The sequence below is a fragment of the Pteropus medius genome, unplaced genomic scaffold, assembly GCF_902729225.1.
Source record: "Pteropus medius unplaced genomic scaffold, Ma_sr-lr_union100, whole genome shotgun sequence".
Classification (NCBI taxonomy): domain Eukaryota; kingdom Metazoa; phylum Chordata; class Mammalia; order Chiroptera; family Pteropodidae; genus Pteropus; species Pteropus medius.
Window position 1 is genome coordinate 118,348 of NW_024350398.1, and position 27,989 is coordinate 146,336.

The 27,989-nt window shown below is 61.4% G+C and overlaps 1 protein-coding gene across 6 annotated transcripts in view; it reads right to left on the reverse strand.

Moving 5' to 3' along the window:
• DDR2 (discoidin domain receptor tyrosine kinase 2) overlaps window positions 1–27,989 on the reverse strand; it is a 46,774-nt gene that overhangs the window by 7,347 nt on the left and 11,438 nt on the right. For 2 of the 6 annotated variants that reach the window (XM_039839823.1, XM_039839819.1), the window contains exons 2-16: window positions 21,768–21,876; window positions 16,655–16,757; window positions 15,636–15,867; window positions 15,233–15,380; window positions 14,804–14,909; window positions 12,481–12,667; window positions 10,926–11,169; window positions 8,857–8,919; window positions 7,958–8,088; window positions 6,402–6,612; window positions 4,933–5,156; window positions 3,746–3,873; window positions 1,845–2,036; window positions 1,338–1,572; window positions 807–956 (exon numbers count right to left, since the gene is read on the reverse strand). In XM_039839823.1, the coding sequence (XP_039695757.1) occupies window positions 807–956; window positions 1,338–1,572; window positions 1,845–2,036; window positions 3,746–3,873; window positions 4,933–5,156; window positions 6,402–6,612; window positions 7,958–8,088; window positions 8,857–8,919; window positions 10,926–11,169; window positions 12,481–12,667; window positions 14,804–14,909; window positions 15,233–15,380; window positions 15,636–15,867; window positions 16,655–16,757; window positions 21,768–21,876 (2,463 nt within the window). Of the gene's footprint in view, window positions 1–442; window positions 620–806; window positions 957–1,337; window positions 1,573–1,844; window positions 2,037–3,745; window positions 3,874–4,932; window positions 5,157–6,401; window positions 6,613–7,957; window positions 8,089–8,856; window positions 8,920–10,925; window positions 11,170–12,480; window positions 12,668–14,803; window positions 14,910–15,232; window positions 15,381–15,635; window positions 15,868–16,654; window positions 16,758–21,767; window positions 21,877–27,989 lie in introns of those variants that run through there. The other 4 variants (XM_039839824.1, XM_039839820.1, XM_039839825.1 and 1 more) reach the window with 3 other exon arrangements.

The window sequence follows — 27,989 nt, forward strand, 5'->3', positions numbered from 1 at the left end:
TCCCTGGTCACATGCACGGTCCCTGGTCACATGCACGGTCCCTGGTCACATGCACGGTCCCTGGTCACATGCACAGTCCCTTGTCACTCCTCGATCTGCTCACTCGGCTCTGTTACAGCCACTCAGGGTCCATTTTCATTTTCCACAAGTCTTCTCCCTCCGTTCAACTACGGTCATGTTCTGGCTCAAGATGTCCCACCCCAAGGGTGTGCTGCAGCCAGGACGCTGTGGGGACGCTCAGGGCTCCGGCCACCAGCAAGCTTTAAATCCCACATCTCACAGGAAATCTAAAAACTGAGCAAGCCAGACAAACCTAAGAGCATCGCAGCCAGGAACTGGGACGCTCGTGAGCCCCAAGGGGCCACGACAGTCGCAGAGGTGCCTGCCCGGGAGCAGCAAGTCCAGGATACGCCCGCCATCCCTGACAGATGAGCCCAGCAACACCGCCGACCCCCGAACCAAATTTTAATGAACCCTAAGAAGTCACTCATTCACTCTCGAGCTTATACTTTTCATCCAGGAAGACAGACCTCACAGTCTAGGGCGAGACATAGATCAAATGTGCGAGACAGGATTTGACTTCCTGGGGCTGACGCGAGTCCTCGTGCCTGCGGTGACCCTGGCAGACCCGCGATACAGCGGAGTTGGCATGGGCGCTGGGAAGGCCCAGCCTCCCCCGTTCCTGGACAGCCAGTGACCAGACCACCGCCCTGGGAGCCCGCCCCAGGAGCCCACCCTGGGAGGTCAGGCGCTGTCCCCTCCTCCACGAGCGCCTGAGGGCATGTCCCAGCCCCAGCAGCTCTCACCTGCCTGCCCTGGTCCCGGAAGAACTCCCCGGTGTTCTCGATGACCTGCTCGTCCGACAGCTGGGAATAGGGCTGCTCCTGGCAGAAGGTGAGAGTCTCCCACAGGGTCACCCCGAAGGCCCACACGTCGCTCGCTGTGGTGAACTTGCCCTGTTTGATGAGGAGAAGGGGACTCAGAACAGCCTGCAGGGAGGGAGCAGTGGTCTCTCGCCCTCTGGCACCTACCCCCTTTCTGAGGGCGAGGGCTAGACCCGTGAGACCCGCCTGGGGGCCCAGAAAGGACGCGCTCTGACACCATCTCCATCAGGTCCATGCCCATGGCGGCTGTGCCCACAGCGACCGGTGGGCTGGGGACCCACCAGCAGGGTGCTGTCCCGGGATGTCCAGCAGATGGGGACCCACCAGCAGGATGCTGTCCCGGGATGTCCAGCAGATGGGGACCCACCAGCAGGATGCTGTCCCGGGACGTCCAGCGGATGGGGACCCACCAGCAGGATGCTGTCCTGGGATGTCCAGCGGATGGGGACTCACCAGCAGGATGCTTTCCCAGGACATCCAGCGGATGGGGAGCACGGCACGGCCCTGGATGCGGTAGTAGTCCCCGCTGTACAGGTTGCGGCTCATCCCGAAGTCGGCGATCTTGATGGTGTAGTTCTTGCCCACCAAGCAGTTTCGCGTGGCCAGGTCCCGGTGGACGAAGTTCAGTGAGGACAGGTACTTCATGCCCGAGGCGATCTGGGTGGCCATGAACTTCAGGTCCGCGTAGCTGCGGAAACACAAACGCGAGCTGAATGCAGGGAGAGGGAGCCGCGAGACAGGCGCTGGCTTCGCCGACCCCAGCCACCATCCCAAATCCACCCCAGGGCGCTGTGGGCCTCCTCCCATCATCCCGACGCCCCAGGGAGGCTGTCCCTGCGCCTTCCACTCTCCCCTCCCCCGCCCGCACCCGCATCGCTGATGAGCTGGAAGGCTCGGGGCTGCGGCTCCAGGCCCAGGCCGGTGCTGGACCCTGGGGAGGGTGGGGCCCCGGCTGTTCACCTGACAGTAGGCACACTGCTGGCGTTAGACCCGGGGGGCTCGTGGCGGGAAAGAAACTGGTTGAGGTCCCCGTTCTCCATGTACTCGGTGACCATGCACAGCGGGTCGTCGGCGGTGCACACGGCCAGGAGGCGCACGATGTTGGCGTCCTTGAGCCGGGACATGATCTTTATCTCCTTGAGAAAGTCGTTCCTTTGGGGACACACATGCAGAGGCACGCCCAGACGCGGCCGGGTCAGAATCGCCAGGGCCGGTGCGGGCGCAGCGAAGCCCCGCCCTGCCCGCCTCCCCACTTCCCCTGCACAGCCTGCAGCAGACAGGCCCTGGCACCCCGACTGTCCCGCTCTGCTCCCCCCGGGCACGGCGCCTCTCATGTCACTGTGACGCCTGAGAGCAGCACCGTGGCACAGCCACACCTGCATGCCGGGCGTCCCCTAAAGGGCCTGCCGCGCCGGAGGCTGAACGCGAGCCGCCCAGCGCTCCTCACACGCGCTCAGGGTGTAAACAGCCGTGGAGTCTCCGTTAGGAAGGCAGGGACTCTGGTGTCCAGGCTGCCCACTCCCTGGCCCCCCACACTGGCGGCCCCCAACCCAAGTGCCTCGCAGCCCGTTGCGAGGTCTGCGTGGTGACGTGGGCGCTGCCAGAGAGGACTCGCTTGGCCAAGGCTGGCATCATCTGAGAACCTGGTGACAGCCACACTCCAGTCAGAAGGCTCCAGCCTTCCAGGGGTGATGGGCAAGCGAGGCCACTGGCCACGCCCCCAGAGCCACCGGTGGGGCGGGCAGTCCCCCGCCTCCTGTGGGATTTCTAGGAATCCCGGACTGGGAGCCGGACCCTATCAATACGGCCCCAAAGCGGATCAGCTGCGTCCCCCCAAAACGGGGCACTCCACGGCCTGAGGGGGCGGAGTCGGGCCAGCGCCATCGCCGAGGGGTGCACACTGGCTGGGGTACACCCACCCGTGCCCTGCAGGACGACGCCGAAGCCCCCGTGTCCTCGGCTGTGCTCCCCGTCCAGTCCCCGAGTCGTGCGCTCGGCTGAGCGTGGGGGCTGCTCCCTGTCTCTGGGGGCCCGGACAACGTCCCCGTCATGCAGACTGACAGACCAGCCCCCGCTCGACCTCTTCGCCTCCTCTCGCCTGCATTCCACATCCTGGCAAGCGCCGGGCTCCTCGTGAAACCCCATCGCCGTCTGGGGAACTCACGGCCGCTTGGACACGGGATAGTTTGGTCTCTCGCACTCTGAGCACCAGCGAGACAAATGGCCAGCAGCCCCGGGCGGGCGTGGGGTCCCCGGATGTGGGGCCCTGGGGCTCCCCGGCAGCTGCTCTCGGGTGGGGACGGGCCCACCATCGGTACAGCGGAAAGGCTGCAGGCAGCGCAGTGTGGCTGGAAGCTGCAGTTTGGGGGGTGGATCCCAGTTTAGAAACCACTAAAGGACTGTGGTCCTTTTGCTTTGAGGTCCATGGGCACTTTTCCAAGTGCAAGTAGCTTTGCATTTGGGGAGGGGTGCTGGACATAGAAGAAAAGGAGCATAAGAGAGAAAAGGGGCGAGGAAGTAAACAGAGGCAAAGGATGAAGGGAGAAGAGAGAGGCGCAGGGAGGGAGGTGTGTGCGGCTGAGAAGCCTGCCTGGAGGAGGCGGCCAAGGCCACGGGACGTCTGGGTAATGGCGGAGGGAGCAGGAAGCAGAGCGGCCCCGGGGGCGGACGGTGTGGGACAGTGCGCGTTTGCGGAGAACAAAGGTGGCGATGCTGACCCGTCAGGAAATGGACCCTAACCGCGGAGCGCGAGGCAGCTCGCAGGCCTCCCGCCTCCCGCCCCGAGAGAACAAGCTGCTGAGCGTCCGGCCTTCCCCGCCCTGAAGGCGAAACACACAGAGGGGACTCAGGGAGCCGCAGACCTGGCGTTCTTGTTGGCGTCTGCTCGCAGCATCTTCACGGCCACCAGGACGGGCTGGTCGGCACTGACGTCCAGGGCGAAATCCTTGTCTTTGAACGTGTCCATCCTTTCCACTTCACAGAGGTGAACCTACAGAACAGGCAGCCTGTCTCAGCCTCTCGCTCCTCCCGAGGGCGTCTCGGCCCTCTGCGGGGCACTTCCTGGGCATGAACTAGCTCTTACCACTCGGGCAAAATGACCGAAGGCCAACCAGAAGATTCGGGGAACTATCTTTGATTCGGAGACTTGACAAAAACAACATGAATCGTTACTGCATTACCAACGACACACGTAGATCGGGACACTGCGTGCTGGACGAGCGAATCTGCGGCGTAGCATTTTGTGACAGCCACGCTCACTGTCAAGTGTCACTCGGGACAGATGCTTGAACTTCACGTCAAGGAAGTTCAGCTACCAGGTCATACAAGCCGTAAGGCGACTTCCTACAAGCAACGCCCATGAATCACAGCAGCAGAACAGGCCTGCGCCAGTCTATCTCCTCCGAGGGCAAAGGGACAAGAGACAAGCGTGTCGCCCGCCCCTGAAAACCAACCACGCCTGTCAAGCCGAGCATTGCTCCTGGAGTGCGGAGGTGGCCTTGAGGACCTCCTTCTGTAACTTAAATGGCTGCGTTAGTTTTGGAAGGTTCACGGGGCCGAAGTCAGGGTGACGAGCCAGCTCTTACACACATGACTCTGGGGCCACTGAGGAGAGAGCCCCGCCTTGTCTTAGCCGGTGATTCATTCCTTAGTGGCTGGCTCTGGGACCAAAGGCAGGGCGAGGTTGTTTTTGACCATTTTATACATAATCCTCATGAAAAAGAGAAAAAGCAAAGAGGCTATCAGGCTGGACTTGGACAGCTTAGGCAAGATGATCGCATCTGTGGGTCCCCACCCTCTGTAACCTATTGTAAAACACTGAAACATGGAGCGTCTTTCAGGATCTACTAAGTCCAGTGACTTGCCTGTTTTAAAAACTCCTACACAGAAGTCAGAGGCGCTTGACAAAGATGAGGCTGCCCCACACGCGTCCCCTTGAGGAACATCCTCGGGGCGAGACATTCGCATGTGGACCCCCTTGGGAAGGGGCACTTCGCTCCAGGGGCCACTGCTACCAGCCCCCGCCTTTGCGCTACCAGGCACGGCTCACCTCGCCAAATTGGCCCTCGCCCAGCTTCTCCTTGAAAGTGAGGAGCTTCCTGGGGAACCCTTCCACGGCCACGTCCTTTCCCGAGAGCAGGTCCATGGTGACCGCAGGCACCGAATACGTGTTGCCTCCTGTCACGCCCTGGAGGTTCACGATGTCAGCCTCTGCGTAGTGGGGCACGCCCTCGGGCCCGCCGGCCTGCGCTGGCTTCACGACGCCGCTGCAGCCTGCCAAGACAAGGCCGGTGGGTCGCCTTCCGGGCGTCTCTGCAGATCGCTTAGAGGAGGGACCGAGTGGGGGGGGCTGGACTTGCCCCAGGTGGCCAGGGCACACTAGTGACATCCCTCCTCGCTTCCCCTAGAGACCCCTCCTGTGGCCTTCAGGAAGGCCACCACCGCTCGCCACCACCGCTCGCTACGGCATGGTCAGCACCCCCCGCGGACCGTCCGTGGCAAAGCTACCACAGGGAGGCCCCCCATACCAGGGCAGAGAGGAAGGCTGCAGACTTACTAGCGTGTTTCTTTAAAGACTATCGCCGATTTAACTGAGTTTAGGTATTTAAAAACGTTCTGATTAAATTTACGTGATCTAGTTTAAGAAACTCCCTAACTTAAAAATTAAACTTGGGGCCGGGGGGTGGGGGAGGGAGTTAGACTTGAGAAAAATAGGTAGATTACTCCAGTTCAGCCTAGGAAATCATTTATTTAGGTTCCTTATTCTTGCCGTCTGTAAATGGTCAATGCGCCCTGTCTACGTTTGCTGTCCACTGAGCAATGGACTCATGCGTTTCCTCCCTCCCTCCCTCCTTCAAAAAGACGCCTTGAAAGCCGGTGCTGTCACAGGCGTCCTGTCCACCCGTCCGTCCAGCTCTCCTGCACACCACACGTCCTCGTCCCCTCACTGGGGTCACTCTTCAGGGGCCGACCTTATGCAAAAGCTGCTCTGAGCCTAGTGACGACCCCAGCATCCCCCCCGCCCCCCCCCTCAGCTTCTGACGCCACCCTCCTTGTGGTAATTTTTTTAGAAAAACACACTGAAAGTAAGTCAGTTGGCATCGTCTTATCAAGCGGCATTTCTATTTAGGAAAGGCGAGAAACGTCGATTCTCATAATAAAATCTGGTCTGATTCTAACCCACATTCCGCAAGGAGAAATCAGCGGAAACGGGTTGACAAGTATCGGGGCGGCTAAACGACTGGGAGTTGGGGTGCGGGGGGGTCGCTTCATTTATTTATCAACCCCCAGGGGAGATCCTGGCGCTGACCTCACCATGGTGACCTGGGTGGCCCGGTGGGCTCCTTATCTGGGTGCTGACCCCCTGCCCCAACCGCGGAGGGTGAACTGGGGAGCCCCGGCGGCTCTTCCGGTTAAATGCCTAGCAACGTCTTTGACCCTCTTGCTCTCACTTCCGCAGGGGCCCCCCAAACACCCGGTGGGCCGAGCCCGCGTCCGCCATGCGCCCCCCGCCCGCACCTGGCTCCTCCTCGCCCGCAGCGAAGCCCGGGAGCTTGCGGATCAGCCGCGAGGGCTCCTGGTAGTCGGGGCGCAGCGGGAAGATGCGGTCGTAGGTGGAGCCGGACTCCTGCTCGCTGGGTGACGAGGAGCGGTTGTTGTTGAACATGCTGGCCTCGCTGGGCAGCGACAGGCTGACGGTCATCTCGTCATCCAGCATCCTGCGTGAGGCCTGGAGGGGCGGCACAGGGGGGAGCGCGTGGGGGCGCAGCGGCCGGTCCCCCCGCCTACCCCCCTCCGCGGGATGGAGGCTGTCACCGCTTCCCAGCTGCAGTCCGCGTCCCCCAGGGCCTGCATGCGCCCCAGACACAGCCCCTCACCGCTGGGAGCCTGCGGAAGCCGCCCCTTAGGGGATTTCAGGGCTCTGCCAACAGCGGCCTCGCGGCCCCGCCTTCCGCGGCCTCCACTTGCAAAGCATAAATTCAAACGCTCGCTAATTCGGCAAGTGCGCGCCAACACGATGACGCCTCGCTCTGGCCCCGTGGGTCACGGGGACACCCCCTGCCCCCACGTGTTTACTAACCAAGATAATGAAAATTATTCAGGTGATTTGCCTGGACGAGAAGCCTCTGAGGAGGGACTCAGATGGAGCACCACAACCTTCTCATGCCAGGATGTGGGACTGAACTGTGTGGAACTCGGCCTGAGTGTTAATGAGGCCAGATGCTTTTACACATACACACACGCGCACATGCATACGCATGCACACGCACACACAGGCACACACACATACATATATGCACACATTCACATGTGCGCACACATGCACATGCACACATGCACGCACACATGTGTGTGCACATGCACACCCGCGCACATGCATACACATGCACACATAGGCACACATGCACACGTGCATGCACACTCACACACGCACACATGTGCACACCCACATGCGTGAGCGCATGCACTCACATGCATACACACATGCACACATGCCTACATAGATGCAACGCATGCGCACACGTGCACGTGCGCGCACACGTGCATGCTCACACGTGCATGCATGTGCACACACACATAGAGTATGTGCATGCACGCACATGCATGCATGCACACATGCACACGTGCATGCACAACCATACATATATATGCATGCCTGCATGCGTGTGCACGTGCATGCACGCATATGCACGTGCAGACACATATGCATGCACACACACATGCACACACCCCACAAAACAAACAAGCAAACAGTGAAGAAGAGACTGTAGGAATTGTGGGTTGTGCATCACAACTACCTGCGATCTTTTGAGAATACAGACACTGCCACCCGCCCCACACCCAGGGAGCCCGAGTCTTCAAGGTGACATCGAGCTGAGTCCACCTACTGGGAGCAGTGTTCTAGGGAGGCTGCAAAGTCTCATTCCAAACACGGGGACATGGACTGGCTTATTCTTTTCCGAGCCCTTCCAGCCACCAGCTTCTCCACCTGCCGCTTTCTGGGGACCCAGGGGCCTGACTGTCCGGCCTCGCTCCCGGGGGCCAGCGGGGAAGGAGCAGCTTTGTGCCCTCACCTTCTCCAGCATCTTCTGCCAGAACTGCCTCCAGAGGATGATGACGATGACGGCCAGGAGAATGAAGATGATGGCCACCAAGCAGCCAATCAGGACTCGAGTGTTGCTGTCGTCGGCTTTAAGCATTGGGTCTGTGACCAGGAAGAGAAAGATGCAGGGTGCTGTCACCTCTGGGGCGGGGAGGCACACAGGGGCCTGGACGAGAGACGGGGCAGACCCGTGACCGTGCGAGATGCCACCTCCCGCTCTGTCCTCGGGCCTCGCTGCTGTGCTCTGCGCCCGCACACCTCCCCGGGGACAGTGGCCGCCCCGTCATGCTGCAGCCTGGGCAGCGGAGAGCTCTGCTCGTCTTCCCAAGATTCGGTTCCTTCCTCACCGCGGCCTGGGGCTACTGGCCCCAGCCACACCTCATGGAGACAGGTGACCAACAGTCTCACTCTGCATCCTCTGAGACGAGGCGAGGCAGCCGAGGGCTGTCTTTAGGGACAGGAGATCACGCGATGCTCAGATAGTGGCTCGCGTGGCCAGTGAGTGTCTGGAGCAATGGGTACGATGCTTTTGCATAATTATCTCCAACGAGAGAAACTAGCATTTTGTTCCACTGAGACTCCCACCATGGCTGTCCCCTGAGAATGTCCCCTTCTGTGTCTCTGCCCCTAGCTCCCCAGACGCCCCTGAAGCAGCTGGGACGGCTCCAGACTCCGCCTTGGCTGAGGGATCACTCAAACCAGCAGCGGGGAGGGGCGGATTCGGGCCTCATCGGTGAGGCAAACTGCCGGTCCCCCAGGGAACAGCTCACCCACAGCTGCTGGGGGCCAAGCCTCCCACCGAGACTGCAGCCTCCACAACCCCCAGCCTCCTCACCCCGCTGACCTCCCACAGCCAAGACCCACACGCACCGTAGGTCGTGGGTGCCACGGGCGACGTGGGCAGGACCCCAGAGTTGTTGTACATGGCAGCATCTGTCACAGAACAAGGGCGAGTCAGGGCCGCAGGGCGGGCAGCGGGGCTGCGGTGTCGTGGAAGGCAGGTGTGACCTTGCACGCTGTGGAACCGATTTCGTGGGTCGCCACCAGCCTTTCTTAACCGCCCTTCATCTACTGAGTGGGGCGACCCTTCTCCCGTGAATTTCTGTTTCAGTTTTGCACACTGGGTGCCACGGCACAAAGCCATTAAGAAGCAGAGGTGTGGAGGGCTGCGACCCCCCGTCATCAGCAAGCACGCCCAGGGGGTGAGACGCACACTCAGCAGAACGTGAGACTGCCGTGGGGTGCTCTCCCCGGGCATTGAACTGTCTTCTAAACGGGCTTTCACCTCCGTCTCCGCCCCAGCCCTTCGGTCGATAGATGAAGCCTTGATCCTGATAGACAACTGACACTGGAGCCGGATGCCAAAGCGTCTTTGCCAGACTGATGCCGGCAACTAATGTCTTCCTCTGACTGGTCTGATCCAGGAGGTGAGAATTAGAATACGCATTTTCCTTCTACGAGACCGTTTCCCTCCCAAGACCCTGATTTTCTCCTTTGCCTTGCTGTGTAAGTAGCGGGGTATCTGGCACCAACACGTGCATCTCTGAATCAGGTCTCGGGCTGCAGTGAAAACTACTATCACCATGGAATTGGACTTAGAGCTGACGAGGTCCCTGGAGGGAACACCGGCTGACCACTACGGCTGGCCGTGGTGTGCTAAGTGTGCCGACCGCTCTGCTGACACAGCCCCGAGCACAGGTAGGAATCTGCTGTCCCCAGCTGATGCAGGTGGCACTGCTTTGAACATCTAAACGTCTGCTCTTAACAAGACGTCACGTGAAATAATCAGTCCGGTTACGTCGGGTTAGAGCTTTTCGGCAGGAGGCACCGAGGCACCAAACCTGCAATTCTAGACGCGCTCCGTCTCCCGTCCGTCCTCCCTAAGCAGCGAACCACCTCGAAATTTTCTCCTTTTAAAGAGCAGATCGGGGAGCACGGGTCTTCCGGTTTGTCGCTCGGCGAGTCTGCTGTCCTTTGCACGTTCCTCCCGGGCCCCGGACAAGCCTCGCTCCTGGGACCCTGCCCACTCCCGGCCCCTCCCTTGTGGCCTCCCCTCTCCTGCCCACGTCTTGTTGGCACAGCCCTGAGCGTCTGCTAAAGACCACATACAGGCTCTGTGTCCCCATGTAAACGGTGACGGCATGACATCCGCAGACCTGGCACGGCCCCTACTCCCCGTCCGTGGTCTCTGAACACTGCCTCCCAGAGACGGAGCCGAGGCTGCTGAGGGAGGGGGTGGTCCCCTCCAGGGCGGTGACCGTCCCGTCCCAACGAGCCTGGGCAGGCCAATCCTTCTGAAAACGAGGCGGTTACTGAAGGCTCGGGCGGTGCAGGGGGCGCCGAGCCCGTGTGAGGTGTCGCTCTGCCCGGACGCGGGGCTGTGGAGCAGCTGCGGGTGGTGACGCTGGTACTGAACTTGGGGACTTCATGGAGGTTGCTAGGGCACCCGCCCATCCCCCGGGAGGGGATGATTGGCCCCGTGCCCCGCCGTCTGGCCCTCTGCCGGGAGCTGGGTCTGGGGCGACAGGGCAGGGGAAGGGCACGCAGGGGTGAACTACAAATCACTGCCTGGCAACCCAAGAAGAGAGGGGACTCCAGCAGTGGTGACCAGTGGGGGTCAGGCCTGGGGCGAAAGTTCGCGGGGGTCGCCTGAGCACAGAGGTGGCCTCCACTCTGGTATTGGCCCCCAGATTTCCTAGAAATTCTCACTGAACTATTTCAATCGCGAATTGGTATAAAGTTTGTAACACGTGGTGCTCTTGCTTTCGACCCTCCGCTGCACGGACACGTGAGAGCCGAGCCAACCCTCTGCCCACCCCGGTCCCAGCCCGGCCCTCCCGCAGTCACGACCGGTCGCACGAGACGTCCTCTCTGCGCACAGTGAGAGCCTCCGCCCCTCAGGTGCCTGCCCCCACCCCCCGGCGCCCCGAGCTCCCAACCTGACTGAAAGGTGACCTCACTGAACATCAGCCAGGTGTCGGCGAAGTGGTACTGGCACTTGATGGCGCTGGCCATGCGGTGGTGGAGGGGCACCGTGACGAAGCGTGCGCTGGGGTTGACGTCGTCGAGGACGAGGGGGAAGGACACGGCGTTAGGCTCCCACTCGCTGGCTTCGGAGCGGAAGTAGCACTGCACCTCCTTGAAGGTCTTGACGCCCTTGCCAAACATGTTGTTGCAGTGGACCTGGCGGGGAGCGGGCATGAGCCACCGCACACGCACGCGGTGTCACAGGGGGCCTGGCGGGGAGCGGGCGTGAGCCACCGCACACGCACGCGGTGTCACAGGGGGCCTGGCAGGGAGCGGGCGTGAGCCACTGCACACGCACGCGGTGTCACAGGGGGCCTGGCGGGGAGCGGGCGTGAGCCAGCGCACACACGTGCGGTGTCACAGGGGGCCTGGCGGGGAGCAGGCGTGAGCCACCGCACACACACGCGCACACAGTGACTCACAGTATGGAGCTCACAGACACGGGTTAAACTTCCCTGCTCTACCACCAGCCCTGGCTCTCACCCTTGGTCACTGACCCCTGTCGGGCAGAGTCACAAGACCCCAGAGAAGGGCCAGAGCCGGGCAGAGGGCTGGGACCCTGATGCTGGCCCAGCACCTCGTCCTGCCTCGCCGTCTCTCCTTCGAGTGCTCTTTATAGTTAGGACGAGGCTGTTTGCCAGGGTCTTACTCCTGTCCATCGTCCTGCCTCCCTCCACCCCCGGTGGCAGAGACCTTGGTGACTGCAGGCAACGGGACATTATGACTCGCTCACCCGTAGACACCTACAGAGCTGGCACATAGTAAGTGCCAGGTACAGAGACCAGATAGCAGAGCCACGGCCTAGAGCAGCCTGAGGCCCAGCGAGAGCCAGACACATGCCGACGGCCACCGCAGGTACGAGCTCTGGGGCAGAGGGCTGGAGCTCCTCCCGCGAGGGGCCAGCGCTGTGGCTGGAGGAAACGCTCAGGACCGTGGAGTGGGTCAGAGACCAGCCCCCCGCCCCCCGCTTCGGGAATCAGTCGCAATGAGCCACCCGCCCGCAGGAGCAGCCGCCCCGGGGAGCGCGGCAGGGACACACAGTGGCCACCAGGGCCCTCAGCCCTTTTGCCTCTGGGGCCCCTCCCTGCGCAAAAACCTATTAAAAGTATATCGTACGGCTGTGTTGTTAAAAACAGAATAATTCTTGACCCTAAAGTTACTTTTCTTTCTTCTGGAATTGAAAGGAGGAACGCCATTTTCACAGGCCTTAGAGGGATCAAGGACCGTAGGGACTGCGTCTAAGGGACATGTCACCTCCGCTGTTGGGACGATGATGACAGAAGCAGAGAGGAACAGTGGCCTCGTCCAAGGCCTTGTGCGCCCGTGACGAGAGGCCGGACCGGGAAACCCACTTGTGCGTGAGCCGCGGGGCTGTCTGTGGCGGTTCTGCGGGCAGCACCCCAGGCGCCTTCCCAGCCCCCACCCGCGGCCCCGGCTTCCCCGAGACCCCCACCCGTGCCCCCTGACCTTCATGGTGGTGAAATTCCTGACGCGGTCAAATTCAAACACGATCTCGACATAGCCATCGGTGGCGCTCTCGTTCCTCCAGCCCACGTAGTCGTAGCCAGGCCACACGTGGTACTCGTGCGTCTGCGTGAAGTCGTCCAGGCCGGACACCCCGTCTGTCAACTGGCCCAGCCCTTCGGTCATGCTGCTTGCGGAGGAGGGGCGGGGAGAGAGGGACCTGCGGTCAGTGACCCGCTGGGGGCAGGGCTGTCACCGCCCCTTCTCCTGGCTCTGTAAAAGCCGCTGCCTTGGAGGTTGGAGGATTACGCAAAACCAAAGATATTTTACCGTGTGGACACACATTTATCCTGCGTCAGCAGAGAAGTTAGAGTTTCACAGATGTGAATTTTACAAAATATTTGGTGCCAACCCCTCCAGGAGCGAAACCGTCGACGGTATTTCCGCGCTGCCTGTGATGAGACGTCTTCACAGTGCACGTTTCCCTGTGTCCACCCAGCGCTCGGCTGCCCCACCCAGCGCTCGGCCGCCCCACCCCGACATCACGCTGCCTCGGGCAGTGAGCGGAGCCGCTGCGTCCGTCCGAGTCCCTGACAGCTTTCTGCCTTCCCTCGGAGGCGGAGCCACAGTCCGGTCGCCTGCCTTACCTCACCACGCGACTGTCCCGCCAGTCCCCTGAGCTCATGTCCTATCGCCTCGCGCCCCTACTCTCCACCCGGGCCCCCCTTCCTGTGGACTGTGCTTCTCCCCGTCTCTGAAAGTACCAGCCGCGTAGTGAGCACACGAAACACACTCGTTGAATCCAGTCAGCTGGACTGCCGTGTTTCATCAGCCACGTCCTGCCACATGGCAGATGCCACCTAAGCAAATGTCCCTCGTCATTCTTGCCACCACAGCCACACCGTGGCGTGGCCCTTAGTCACCACCCCTCCTGACGTTCACGTTCCCCCAAAGCCTGAGTCATCTGCCTTGTGGTGCCTGGCCTGCACTTCGTCACACGAGTGCAGCCGTGGCTGACGAGCCACTGCTGGCCTTCCCTTCAGACTCTATGGCCGGGCTACTCCCTCTGCTGAAATGCCACTGCATGACCCTTTGCCTGGGACACGTCCATGCACCAGCTAGGGCTGTTCCTGCTTCGCCTGTTCCGTCATGCTTTCACCGGCCCTCCGATCAGATAATCAATCACCTATGTGTGTGTCTAGGTCCTCACCTGTACAGGTGCTTAGCTCTGTTCATCACACAAGCCCCGCAGCAAACAGGAAGCAGATTATCACCTGGCCAGGTGTCCTTGCTCCCAGAGCTGTGCCTCCCCCTCTGGCCCCTGCTTTCCTGAGCACAGAGCACACACGGACATCCCTGCCCACAGCCCACGCCGTGACCCCGTCCTGGTCCAGCCCCGCTCGTGACCGTGGGCCTCCTGAGGGAGGACCGGTGGCCCCAGCACGCTGAACACCCACCGTGGCCGCCGAGCCCCTTGCAATCCTAACCACGGGTGAGTAAAGACCTGTCATTCCCAGCTGGGGTGGCCGCTTGTCCCTCGCGCCTGAGCCAGGGAGTCGCTGAGATTCCACACTCCTGTCCCTGAGCCTTGCCAGCCTCCCCATCTCAACCACCGGCCACCCCTGTCCAGTCTGGCCTCACCCCGCCTCGCCCCCTGTCAGGCCGGCGTCAGCGGATAGAGACGGAGCTGAGAGGGACAGGGGCGTGGCAGTGGGCGGGAGGTGGCGAAGACGCAGGCGAGGACCATCCCTGCACCTCGCCCTCATGGGTCCTGCTGTCCCCAGCCGTAGCCTCATGACAGCCAGGCCACCCTCGTCCCTGCCCTGCTTCTCTCCTGTGCTCTCCGACCCACGTCTTCGGCTCCAGTGACTGTCCTTGTCTGTGGCAGCCTCACTGCCCCTTTCTCCCCTCCGTCTAGTCGTGGGGACGTCCCTCCCGAAATCCTCGACCCGTCTCGTTCATCACACTTTTGACGTCGATCCCCCTGGCCCTTCGTCTCCACAAACGGGCCATTCCCGCGTCAGACCACAAATCCTGTTTCAAGGGTCGGCAGATTCGGCTGCCGTTCTCAGAGCCACACCCCGGAGTGGGCTGAGCTCCGTGCCCTTTGTCGCCTCCCTGTCACTGCTTCGTGTCCCCACCCTGGGCTCTGCGTTCCCGGCAAATGAGGACCACGCGTTTCTCTTCATCTACCTTATCTCACCCTGCCCAGCACAGGGTCTGAATCAACACCGGCCGGCTGATTATTGATCCCAAGCCAGGATAAAATGTGATTCTGTTTCGTGGCGATGTCCCCACTCTGAGGACCAGAGTTCCCAGAGTTTACCTGTACCCGACGGCTCCATCGTAGACAGAATCGTTCAGGTAAATGACGGCACCGCCAGGGAGCACAAACTGCTGTCCAGCGGGGGCGTTGTATGACACCAAGCCGTCTGCCGAGGAGACACAGATGGTCAGCGCCTGCCGCTCAGACCGACCACCCCAGGGAGCCACCCGCGGCTCCAAGGTGCCGCCAGGGCAGCATGTCCACCGGGACTCCACGGGCCCACGGGGGCCCCGCCGAGGAGCTGTCCGTGGTCGCGGTCAGCAGTCACTGGCCCACAGCCCTGCCAGCACGGGCACCAAGCCCTGGCGGATAACGTTCCTGCCGTTACTCTAACCAGCGGGGTCACCGGACGAGGGGCTACGTGTGACCCCCTTTCTTCCCAGGCCGGGCTCGGGACGGGCTGTCCGGGCGCCCTCTCCCGGGACCTACCGAGCCAGACGCAGCCGTACAGCTCCACCCGCATGCACACGTTCGTGGAGTGGTCCGTGACGGGAATGAAGCGGACGAATCTGGCCACGATGGGCGGCTCCAGGTCCTTGAGGAGGATGTCGTAGGGGTTACTGTTCCCGTCCAGCACCTGGGTGAGGGGGCGTGCAGTGAAGTGACGCTGGCCCCCCCTCCTCACGTCCCCACCCCTGCGGGGCCCTCTCTCTTAAGCCACGGGCAGGATGAACCCGCACAGCTGCCTGGGGGGCCCCATGGGTGCCCTCGACCCCCACGCACCCCGCCCGGTCACGTTTCCGAGGGCACGCGAGGTCCGCGGACGCCCGGCAGCCTGTGTGCTTCCTGGGCCGGGTGGCCCTGGCCCCTGGGGTCGGGACGTCCCCCCCACCTGCTTCCCATGCCGGTTCCGCCAGGGGATCCAGCGAGTGCCGTCCCGGCTGTAATTGATCTTGTACATGGGGGCGAACTCGATGCCGTGGCCCCCCGCGTGGCGGCCCTGGGTCCCCACCAGGGTGATAAAGTGCAGGGCGTGCAGGTCGATCTGCAGGAACTCCTTCAGGTCGTCTGGCTCCACCGGGGCCTCGGGACACCAGGCTCCGTCCGCCTCCTCCGAGTCCAGCCTGGAGAAGCGGGGTGCGGGGAGGGGGTGGGTGGGACCTCAGCCGCCCTGTCCTGGGGACAGTGGCTGGAGTGCGTCCAGGCCGAGCCCCCAGCGAGAGGACCCGCGGCACTGGGGAGCCCGGCGCCAGGCCCCCACTCCCTGGCAGGTGGCCTTGCTCACGCTGTCACCTCCTCACCGTCACCCCTTCCACCCGCCGACCGCGGCTCCCCTCGGGGGCGTGTACTGGGGTGCAGTCTCATGGTGCCTCTGTCTTAACAGAACCAATGCTTCGCGCCAGACAATTAGGCTCCAGGGGGGCCCTGGACCCTGGCAAGTGGGGCGCTTTGACGGAGGCTTGTGGCTTCAGGGGCCCCGATACGTGACCACGAGGAGCCCGCCTCTGCGTGGGGACGAGATGGCCTCCTCCGTGGGGGTCCGTGACAGCGGCCGCGCTGTCCGCCCAGGGCCCCACGCTGAGCACTGCAGGTGTTGTCTGTCAGACCTCACTGCGGACAGCACGGTCCCTGACCCCCAGGCTCCTGCCCAATCTGCACCCCACAGCTGCCCCGCAGCCTCAGGGAGAAGGCGGGAAGCCTCTGCTCGGCGCAGGCCCCATGCTGCGTGTGGGGCTCCTGCCGGCGGGGAGGGGTCTCCAGACCGGCTGGCCCGACCCTCGCCCTGGGACATCCTTGCCCAGTCCCACAGCCCCCACTGCCCCTGCCTTCCTTCACCGGCCCCCGGGGCAGGGTCTGTGCCAGGAAGCCCGTCCAAACGGAGCCCAGGCTGGCCGTGGCGTCCAGCCTCACCTTCCGTACTTGGCAGCTGTGGACTCCGACCACTGGCTGGAGGCTGAGATGTCCTCGTCGGGAATGCGGCCTCCTGACATGCCCAGAGGGTAGCGGCATGCGGCTGGACCAAGAGACAGCAGGGGGCGCGCCTTAGTCAGGGGCTGTGGAGCAGGCGATGGCTGGCGCCCGCGGCCTCCCGCCTCCCGGGTCCCTCCACGCCGACGGACCCCCCGCCTCTCTCGGCCTTCTCTCCTGGTCCCGCCTCCAAACTCACGGCCACCCAATCGCCCAAGCACTGACCCTCGGCCAAACCCAGGCTTTGGTCCACAGTGGCCAGCGCTGTACCACGACCGGCAGGAACGCCGTGGCCCATCCCTGCTCCCTGATCAGCAGGTGTGCACGTCTAATCCGCTCCCACCGTGGCGCCTGTCCCCAGCACCGCCAGGGACCCTGTGATCCGGGCCACGAGGCTGTGGAGCAGAACCGGAACCAGCAGGCTCGCCTAGGATGGAGCGGAGCGTTCGGCTCTGGCCCCAGCAGCGCCGTGCGTGGGCCCGGGCTGGAAACCGGACCCTGGTGTTGAAACGAGAGTGTGCGGGACGGGACCAAACGCAGCTGACATGTGGGGGGAGAGATTCGCAAACTTAGACATCGGCAGACACTGTCTGAATGAATCGAGACAGAAAACCAGCCAAGGAGCAAACTAACAACAGAATATCATGAGACGCGAAACGATGCGAACCTCCCAGCACACGTACAGGCGGGTTCCTTGAAGAAGAGGAGGGACCAAGACAGAACACTGTCTGACCGAAATACGCTGGAAATGCTTTCAAATTCGCCGAGAATTCTAAGCCCAAGAAGCTCGATGACCTAAAGCACAAGAAACATGAAGAAAACCATACCAGAAAGAAAAAAACCATACTACGAAGAAAACCACAATCCAACTGCTTAAAGCAGGGACAAAGAGAAAAATTTCAGCGTGGCCAGAGGACCAAAGGTAAAGATGACAGCGAACGTCCCCTTGGAGACAGCAATTACGCAGTAAACATACAGGACGGTTTTCCATGTAATTTACATCTCCCTAAGTGCTAATGGACTATTTAAACAAAAATAATAACGCATTATGGGGTTTACGACATATACAAAGGTAAAATGCGTGTCACCGGCCTCCCTGGGCACAGGGACTACGAGACCCATTGGGAGGGGGACCCTAGAGTGTCTGTGGCCACAGGGCTTCGGGGCCGGGCAGGGCCTTCACAAGCCCAGCCCCCGTGACGGCCCCACGCTGCCGCCCAGACCTCTGTGGCCTGGGGGGTGAACTGACTTGCTCGGGGTGCACAGCCGACTCGTGTGGCCAGCACTGGGGTTCGGGCCTCCTGGCCCCCAGCCCTCCTTCTTCCACCCCAGGCTGCCGTGACCTAGTCCAGCAAGGACGGGTGATCCGACTAAAGCTGAGACGTGGGCCCTGCTTCCACGAGACCCCGCAGGCTGTGCCAGACGGCTCTGCCGTTCAGGTCTGCTCCAAGGGGTCCCGTCGGGGCTGGGGGGCCGCGTGGGTCCTCCACGTCCAGGGGGCTGCGTGGGTCCTCCAGGCCTTCAGGGCGTGCGCGGAGGCTGTGTCGTGCCTGCCCTCGGACCCTGGAAGATGTGCCGTCAGCCCTGCAGCCCGGGGACTTGCGTCCGCCAGCCCCCTGCTCGCTTGTTGTTTCCATCACTTAAAGGGAGGATACTCCACGGGCCCCTCCTCAGCTCCCAGCATCTCAGTGAGATCACGTCACACGCGGCCTAATTTAGATCCTTTTCTGCAGAAAAACTCAGAGCAGCTGGGCACCCCGACCCCTCCCTTCCTGACTTCTCCTCCCTCCAGCGCCTGTCGTCCGGGCACAGCCACGCACTGGGCTGGGTGTGGGCACAAGGACCCAAGAGAGCATCGGCGTGGCACGGGGACGATGAGCAAAGTCACAAACACCTGCAAAGCAGGAAAAGAGTCACATATTTTTAACACCTCATAGCCTCTTACTTAACGCCCCAAACAAACGAACGAACAAACAAACAAACAAACAAAAAACCTCACTCTTTTGAATGTCTTAACTTTTACTTTACTGGGTTTGTGTTCAAACCACCAAAAAGCTCTGGGCGGCCAGTCCAGGTCTCCGGAGGTCTGCTGGCTACGACCAAGGGCCAAGTCAACGATCGCACCATTCTCCCAGAAAAATACTGTCACCTATATGCTCGGCCTGGCACAGGGCCCTGTGTCCCTCTGGAGTCAGAATGACCGGAGTTCAAGGTTGCCAGAACCCCCCACTCTCCAAAGGTAACGGGAGTCCCTCTTGGGGATCCCAAGGGACCATAATGGTCACTCTTTTCTCTTTTCTCCTCCATCGTCTGCTTGACAGAAACCATTGTTTCACGGCGTTGGGTTATTTTAACTTCCTTCCCTTCCAAAAGTAACAGATCCAAACCCTCGATATCTGCGTATAACCTTCCAAAGCCCGTTGACGCCCCGTCTCATTCGGCTCCCCTGCAGTAACCCTACGACGTGCACACAGCAACTCATTGCCCTCGTTTTATAAGTGAGCAAAGCGAGGCACAGAGATTGGCCTCTAGTCACAAAGCCAGACAGGGACAGAGCTGGACCGGGATTCTAGACCTCTTGATCTTCGTTGACGTGGTGTTTTCACGGCACCATGACGTCAACACACGCTGCTCACACTGTCTACAGTGAGACCTCAGGGTCAAGAAGAACCAGCTTGGGGAGCAGCCTGGACAGAGGGCTGAGGGATGCTTCTCGCCTGTCCAAATCTTAGCACTTCCTGGTCCCAGATTTGTTGGAATATGACAGCAAAAGGAACCTGCATCCAGGTGACAGGGGATGAAATCGATACACAAAAATCGGTTGCATTTCTATCCGCTGATAATGAACTGTCAGAAAGAGAAATAAAGAAAACAATCCCATTTATGACTGCATCAAAAAGAATCAAAATACCTAGAAATAAATTTAAACAAGGAGGTAAGAGACCTGTGTATTGAACACTACAAGACATTGATGAACGCAGTTAAAGAAGACACAAATAAACGGAAAGATATTTCATGCTCCTGGATCGTAGAATGAATATTGTTTAAGTGTCCACACTGCCCACAGCACTCTATAGATTCAGTGCAATCTCTAGTAAAACTCCAATGGCAAGTCCCGCAGACATAGAACAAATAACCCTAAAATTTGTATGGAACCAGAAAAAAAAAAAACCCAAATAGCCAAAGTAATCTTGAGAAAGGAGAACAAAGCTAGAGGCATCATGCTCCCTGATTTCAAAACGCATCACAAAGCTACGGTACTCAAAACAGTACAGAATTGGCTTAGACACATAGCTCAATGGAACAGAAATGAGAACCCAGAAATAAACCCAGGCCTGTACGGTCAACTAAGTAACAGTAAAGGAGCCAAGAATATACCGTGAGGAAAGGACCGTCTCTTCAATAAATGGTGCTGGGAAAACTCAACAGCCACATGCAAAAGCATGAAACGCGACCACTATCTTACACCACATTAACTCAAAATGGATTAAATGTTCGGACACGAGACCCAAAACCATGAAACTCCTAGAAGAAAACACAGGTGGTAAGCTCTCTGACAGGTCTTGGCAATGGTTTTTTTGGATCTGACACCAAAAGCAAAAGCAACAAAAGCAAAAATCAACAGGTGGGACCACATCGAACCAAAAAGCTTCCGCGCAGCAAAGGGAAGCTTTGCCATCAACAGAGAAAAGGGCAGCCTACTGGATTGGGGAAATGTTTGCAAATCACATACCTGACAGAGGGTTAATAGTCAACATATATAAAGAACTCATATAACTCGAAAGCAAAAAAATCTAATTAAAAAGCGGGCAGAAGTTCTGAATAGACATTTTTCCAAAGGGGACACACAGATGGCCAACAGGTACGTGAAAAGATGTTCAACTTCTCTGATCATCAGGGAATGGCACATCAAACCACGATGAGACATCGCCTCACATCTGTCAGAATGGCCGTCATCAAAAGTCAGCAAACGGCAAGTGCTGGAGAGGACGTGGCGAAAAGGGACCCCTCGTGCACTGCTGCTGGGACTGCAAATGTGTCCCACCCAGGCAGGCAGCCTCTCCCCGGCTTCTGTGCCCTTCCCGGGGCTGGACGGCAGGGTGCCGGTGCTGCGGGGTGAGGGCGGGGAGCACGGCCGCCAGGGCGTGGGGAGGCTTTGCGGAGCTGGTCATCTCCCTTGCCCGGACGGGTGAGCTCGGTTCGTCAGATTCGTGCTTACACGAATCTTATGCCATGCGCGCTTTCCTATAGTTCCACGTGTGGCAAAATGGCAGATGGCCCCATCCTTCACTGTCCCGTGTGTGACGTGTGTGCCCGCTCCCCCCACCCCCCCAAAGCGGGGCTTGGCCACGCGACTTGCTTTGGCCAGTGAGAGCTCACAAACAGGACTCGAGCACTCCCATCTCTGCTCACGCTCTTGGCCTTGTGCGTTTTTGTGAAAACCCACATGAGGCCCCGGGGGCTGCACAGCCAAACTGCCCGCACGGCCAAACTGCCCAGGCCCGCCCAACGAGCCACCGCCCGCGGACTCCCAGCCAGGCCCGGCCCGGCTCCCCCTGTGCATAGCTGGTCACCACCATCACCGTGCGCACAGACAAGCGATGCCATTGTGCGTGTAGGTTTAAAGTTAAAAATACGTGTAAGGAAAGTATTGGGGAGACTTAAACATTCACTTTTGAGATGGCCATACCCTGCGGGAAAGATGACGTGTCAGGGACCCCACCAGACCAGGCTCCTCAAAGCACAGCGTGACTCACGAGGGGAGCGCACGCCGGAGCCAGCCGGAACACGGGGATGGCCAAGCCGCGGGGGCCCACCCGCCAGGCCTCTGCAGCCCCCCTCCGGTTCCGCCGGGTGCAGGGCCGAAGGCTGCTTCCCCCACCCCCTCCTCACGCCCCGCCCACGCGAGGTCCCACAGGGCTGTGGGGAGAACTCGTAGCTTCTGCCTCTGCTGTGGCACGTGTCACCACGGAGGGAAAAGGGGTGGCGACGAACGCGGCCCTGTGGACCCCCTCCGGCCAGCCTCCCAGTGGCGGCCGAGCGATGGCTGAGTTACCTGGATTAACCTGAGCTTCTGCAGAACCCAAGAGAGGCAGCAGCAGCGGCAGCACCAGCGGCACCCTGGGGACCAGGAGCATCTCAGAAGGCGGTGTCGGACCCGGAGCCTGGAGCCATCGGCAGCACGAGAAAACGGGGAGAGAAGGAAAAGCGGTGAGTGAGGCGGCTCCTGCCTGCGGGAGCGACCCGGCTCCGTGTCCCTGCCACGCGCGCGTCTGTGTTCAGGACCCCAAGCCACCCGCCTCGAGAGCGCACGGGGCCATTCCACCCACACGTGCTACGAGGATTTCCCGACTCTGGCAGATCGCACGCTCGGGAGTTGATTAGCAAAAGCATAGGCAGGTAACGCGCTTTACTAAGAGTAACACTCACCCAGACCAGGGATGGTGAAAAGGTGAAACCCATGTGCATCATGTTTTCACGATGCTGACACTGACCCCCACACGAAAGCACTCAACGACGACCGAGTGTTCGCCTCCCAGCAGGCGGAGGCCGACGAGCACCCTGGCGCCCTGGCCCGGGGGGCGGCTGGGGCTCCGCGTGTTCGCGTGTCCCCAGGACGAAGGGCTGCAGCTGCGATTCAGCAGGAACTCACATTTCGCTCAACAGGGACCCAGACGGTCACCTCTGGACACACTCCTGATGTGTGTATGCACGCGAGTTAGCGCACATACACACTCACACGCACATTCATCTCCTCGCCGTGTGGCTGAGAGGTCAACAGGCCCTGACACCTCGACAGCAACGAGCACACCCAGCGCCAGACCTCCGTCCGCAACGCCACCTCCGATAAAAGGAGCCCCCACCCCGAGAAACGGCTAATTCTAGAACTGGGGCAGGAAATACACGAGATGAGCTTGCAGGATCTTCTAGAGCAGAAACTGAAGAGGTACATACAGAAGATGATGGGGACATGTCGAAGGGACTCGGGAGCCCAGTGGCCAAAGCTGGAATGATCCGAGCACAAAGATAAACAACGCAGTATCGGATCACAGCTCAAGGTACACAATAAGCTCTGCAAGTCCGTATTGATATGAACGGCTGATCGACTAAACGAACGGGCACAGACACATCCCTGAGCGGTGCCACGTCGCGTATGTGGACACCGTCTGCTGCTGAGGAGGCGCACAGAGGCGCTCTGCAGAGGACACCACCACGAGCCAGGGGACCACGGTCAAGGTCGGCACTGACTAAGTCCCACCGACAGCACATCCCGTGACAGGGCATGGTGAGAATGGCACTTGGCTCCTGGGCTCTTCGTCCCCAGGCCCATCGGCCCGTCCATTCACGAGAAAAGCATCAGACAAGCCCTGGCTGAGGGACACGCTACCAATTCCCAGTGGGCCCTCCTCGAAGCTGTCTGTGTCACCAAGAAAGTCTGAGGCACAGTCACGGCTCAGGGAGCCAAAGGAGATCTGCCACCCTGCTGGCCTCCTGGAGCACAGGGGGGCGTTCGGGGAACCCCGAGGCAATTCGCATGGGGTACAGGCTTGTGTCGGCCTTGGGTCGCTGGCCGTGACGAATGCACGAGACGTCACGGAGAGGGGGGACGGGAGCAGGACACACAGGGATTCTACGCGCCGAGCTTTGCAACGATTCTGTCAATGTTAAACTGTTTTAGAATGACAAGCTCACTTTAAAAACGACGTTTCTTCCAGGAAACACTGATACTCAACCAAACGCCAGGGCCACCATTACAACACGTAATTCGGAACTCAGAAGGGTGATCGAGACGGCCTCGCGCAGAGACCGGCATCGGGGCGTTCTCGTGGGCGACCGGGGGGCAGGGGCGGTAACCACACGACATGGCCGAGACGCTTTTGTGAGGAAAGGAAAGGTTTCCATCACATTTTCTAGGTAGAACTCGGAGCCCCCGAAAGTGGTAAAAAAAACCCCAGATACCAGCTGTCTCTGCCCGCACGGCGACGAGCCCCCTGATCAAGCGCAAAGCCAAGACGGCCCCAGGCAGGGGCAGTAAAACATGAGCCCCGGTGTGCCTGGTCTGGTCACTGCCAGCAGCAGGGACACGCTGCTTCTGTGAGTGAGTCCCCAAGCAAACAGGCCCAGGGAGAGAAGCACGCACCTGCATTTACGTGTACGTAACAGATCTAGAAAGTGAAACACCACGCCGTGTGTGAGGGTCAGAGCGCCCCGTGACCGGAGTGTCCAAGTCACGGCTGACTCTCACCTTAGCAAGGAGTTGGTGGGGAGGAGCCCTCCCTCCCCGTGCGGGCGGCCGGCTCACTCCGGCACCCTCCATCCCGGCCACGGGCGGGCCTGTTCACGGAGCACAGAGACAGGGAGGCCGATGCCAGCCCAACGCAGAGGGTGGGGGGACCAGGAGCTGGCCCAGCCAGGGCAGCTGTGGTCAGCTGTAGAACACCCGCCGCTCAGGGCACCGTCCGCGGGCCCTGAAGGGCGCTGGCTGTCAGTCCCCTCGCGACCCTGGAAGATCGGTCAGGGTCGTGAGCACCATGGCGACGGACCCGCGCCATCCAGGCTTCGCTTCATGGCAACATGCAGGGAACAGGCATGAGAGGACCCGGCTCGGACACAGCACTGGCTGCCTCGTCTCCGCCCCGTGCTGCGAACGGTTTGGGGCCTGGATGCTGTCCCACGGGTGATGGGCGACTCTGAGCTACCCGTCGGGGCTGCGTCTGCTCAAGATTGCCTCCTCCGATCGCTTGTCACGGCTGCAGGTCTCAGCCCGAATCCCGGGTCCCAGCCCGAGTCCCGGGTCCCCAGGGAGAAGAGGCCGCTTTGAACACACATAGGCACATGTTTAATGCACATTCGGTGAGAGTGACCTAACCCAACACGCGGAGACTTCTGTGCAAACACCATCTCCGCGGAGAGCTTGGAGTGGCCACCGGGGTCCTGTGGCTGCAGACACCTGGAAAATCCCTGGGAGCTCATTCTCTGACACGATCCTGGAGTCCTGGGTCCCAGGCTGCCCTGGACAAAATGTCCCCAGGTGTGGCTCTCCAGTATGGCACTCAAGTGGGCTGCATGACGTCCTTGACCTGGCTCCCCGACAAGGGACATGGCACATGAAAGTCGAGGTCATGGCCTCAGTCTGAGACAGCCCGAGGCACAGCCGCCCAGGGCCCCGGCCGGTCTCAGATTGGGGCTGATAAGAAGCACATCTACCCAGCGTGTCAGAACAGTGGGGCTGGGAGCTGGGGAGCCGGGGAGCCAGGCTGAGGCTGGGTAGGGCACCCTGGGCCCCAGGATGAGCACAAGGTAGGAGGGGGCGCGGGCCACAGTCATGGCCACCGCGAACGTGCCAGATGCCCACCTCTGCGTGAAAACGCTCATGGCCACCATCAGGCACGTACGAGGTAGCACGTCCTAGCTGAGTCAGATGTGGCAGGACAGGCAGGAATGGACCAATCGGGGGAGGGACCCCCTAAGCGGCTCCCACTTACCTGCGGACTCCACAGTCTCGCCATCCACGTCTAAGGATTCGCTACAGACTCCGGCTCTCGCCCTCACTCCCGTCCTGCGGCGGAGCTAAAGCTGGGCTTTCACGCGACAAGCCCCCATGTCCACAGCACCCGTGAACATAAGTGACCCTCACAGAAAGGCAGTGAGATGAACGGGGAGAGGCTGAGCACCCGACACACACTCCGAACGAGCCAAACAGGACACAGCACGACGCAACAGTGTCCAACCCCAGGGACAGCCCGCAGGACCCAGCTGGTGGCCACGCCACCTCGGTGCCTCAACCCCTCCCCAGCGGCTCTGCAGGCTCCTCGGCCCCAATGTCGGGGATGTGAGCATCCAGCCAGGGCAGCGACTCAGGCGCCTCCCCAGGAGCCTGGTCTGTGGGCAGGACAGGTGCGCACTCCCCAGACGCTGGGACCAGGAGGCCGGGACGAGTCCAGAGGTGATGCGGGAGCGGAAGATGGGCTATGGACACTGCCTGCCCCCGAGGAGCCAGAGTTCACAAGTGTCGTCCAGCTCGGCAGGTTCGGAGGGCCCGCCTGCCTCTGGTCAGCCCAGAAAACTGCCCTTCCCTCATTCGGGGGGCTAGTGGACTGTGCCGGCCTCCCGCGCGTGGCCTACAGGAGTGTCCTGCTGCAGAGGGCTCTGGGGGACGGGCCGAGGACCACCGACCCCAATCACCAACCGGGTCTCCACCCAGCTTGGTGTGGGTACTGTCCCTCCCTGTCCCCTGAAAGATAATCACACGGCACCTCCAGAGTGACAGCAAAGGGGATGGGGAAGCTAAACGCATCCTGTGGACGGGGCAGGCCCGGCCGGGCAGCAGGGTCAGGCACCTGCAGGGAGCTCCGAGCAGCCGCGAGGGGCCCACAGCAGGGCGACCCTCTGACAGCCTGGAGAGCAGAGTCCCTGCCCCAGCCAGCCGGCCCGGCCCCACGGAGCCTTGTCGTCGTCGGCTGTGTCCCAGCCACCCCCCAATGCCCTCTCGGCCTTCCCCGCAGGCAGCTGCCCCCGCGCTCGGCCCCCGCAGCAAACAGTTCCGGTGCCCGAAGACAAGGAGGCAACTTGCAAATACCGGCCACCGACAAACGAGTAGTCCCTATTCTGAGAGAGGGGCTGCCACTACCCTTGTCATCAGCAAGGTCAGATTCTCGGGGTCCCTCCCGCCTAATGCCCCTGCTCACGGCACCTGACAAGCGGGCGGCTCGGACGTCGGCCCCCAGGCCTGGAGCCAAGCACCTGGCTCCCATCTCGGCGTCCACCTTCGCCATGGGACAAGCGGGTCCTGTGACACCCGTGCCTCAGTTTCCCAATCCCAAACTGGGGTCTAACGCAGTCCCCGCAGAACCGCCCTGAGGACAGTCAAGGTGGAGCACGTTGGGCTGCTGGCCGCGCCCGAGTCCCCCCGGTCGTCACAGCCGGAGCCGCCGGCGTGGCCGGGTGGCCTTGTTCTCCGTAGCGAGCTCTGGTCCGCCCCGTGCACAGCAGGATTCTCCCCTAAACCACCCTAGTGCCCCAGCCCCTCGGCTCCACGGGGAGCCGGCCCGGTGGGCGAGGGAAGGAGGCAGCACCCCCTCTTCCTGTGGGGCGCCCGTCCAGGGCCTCTGCTGCTCGCTCACAGCTGCTTTGTCCTGCGGCTTCGCCAGGGACTGTGGAGCCCTGGACTCTGTGGCCTGCTCGGCGGGGCGCTTGGCCCAGCGGTTGGGCATCGCTGTGCACAGCCAGGGGGCAGGGCATGTCCTCCCTCAGGGGGCCTCTAACCATCTCCTCCAACCCCGAACCCTGATCCCTGGGCTCTGGGAGGCCCACCAAACAAGCGCCAGAGAGAGCTGCTTCTCCATTGCCCCCAGGGGCTCAGCCGCCAGAGGCAGAGTCCTCGCTAGTCCCGCCCCCCCCAGAGTGGGGTGGGGGTTCAGCCAGAGGAGGCGAGGGCACCGTGCGGGGTGGACTCCGCCAGGCACAGGGACTCAAGGCCCCAGGCAGAGGGGTCAGCCCAGCGAGACGAGCGGGGGAGGGGGACGCCCCCTGGGAGCGGGGAGGGAGGCTGTGGGCCCTGGTCTCAGTGGGAAGAGCCAGGCAGGCTGGAGGGTGGGGAGCGAGATGGGGCAGCTTCACAGCGCTGCCTGGGCCCCACCCAGGGGGCTGCAGCTGTGGGTTCGAAGGGAAACCCAATCAGCGTCGCCTGGCAAGCCCCGCCTGCTTTGGCCAAGGAAGCAGGCGTTATGGCCAGAGGCTCGGCCCTAACAGGCAGGGCCTGGAGCTCTCGAAACATGACACCCAGAGAGGGAGCTGGAGGAGAGCCACAGCCAGACACACGCCCTCTGCTAGCGGACAGAGGGCCAGCTCCTCCCGACTTCCTGTCCAGATGGCAGCCGCCCCAGAAAGGGGCCTGCTCGGAGTTTTCGCGCCTGCCCCAGCCACAGCTTCGGGGTCCCCTGCGAGGTGAGGCTCTTCCCACCTGGCGAGGGGGCGTCCAGCGCCTGCGCAGGCCCGAAGCCCGCGTCTGCAGGTGTCGCCTTCCCACCTGGAACCGCCTTGGGCTGTGATGGGCGGCTGCGTCCTGGACCTTCCCAGGAGCCGACGACCAGTGGGCGGCTCACACAGAGGCGGCAGAGCCTGGTGACAGGGGCCGGAGACGGGTTCGTGGCTCAGCTCTCTCACCCACCGCTGTGCGGCCTGGGGCGAGTCACCTCACCTTTCTGAGCCTTAGGTGGCGTCTGTCGAACGGGGGGATGGCGGGACTGGCCCCCTACGACTGTCATCAGAATGCAAT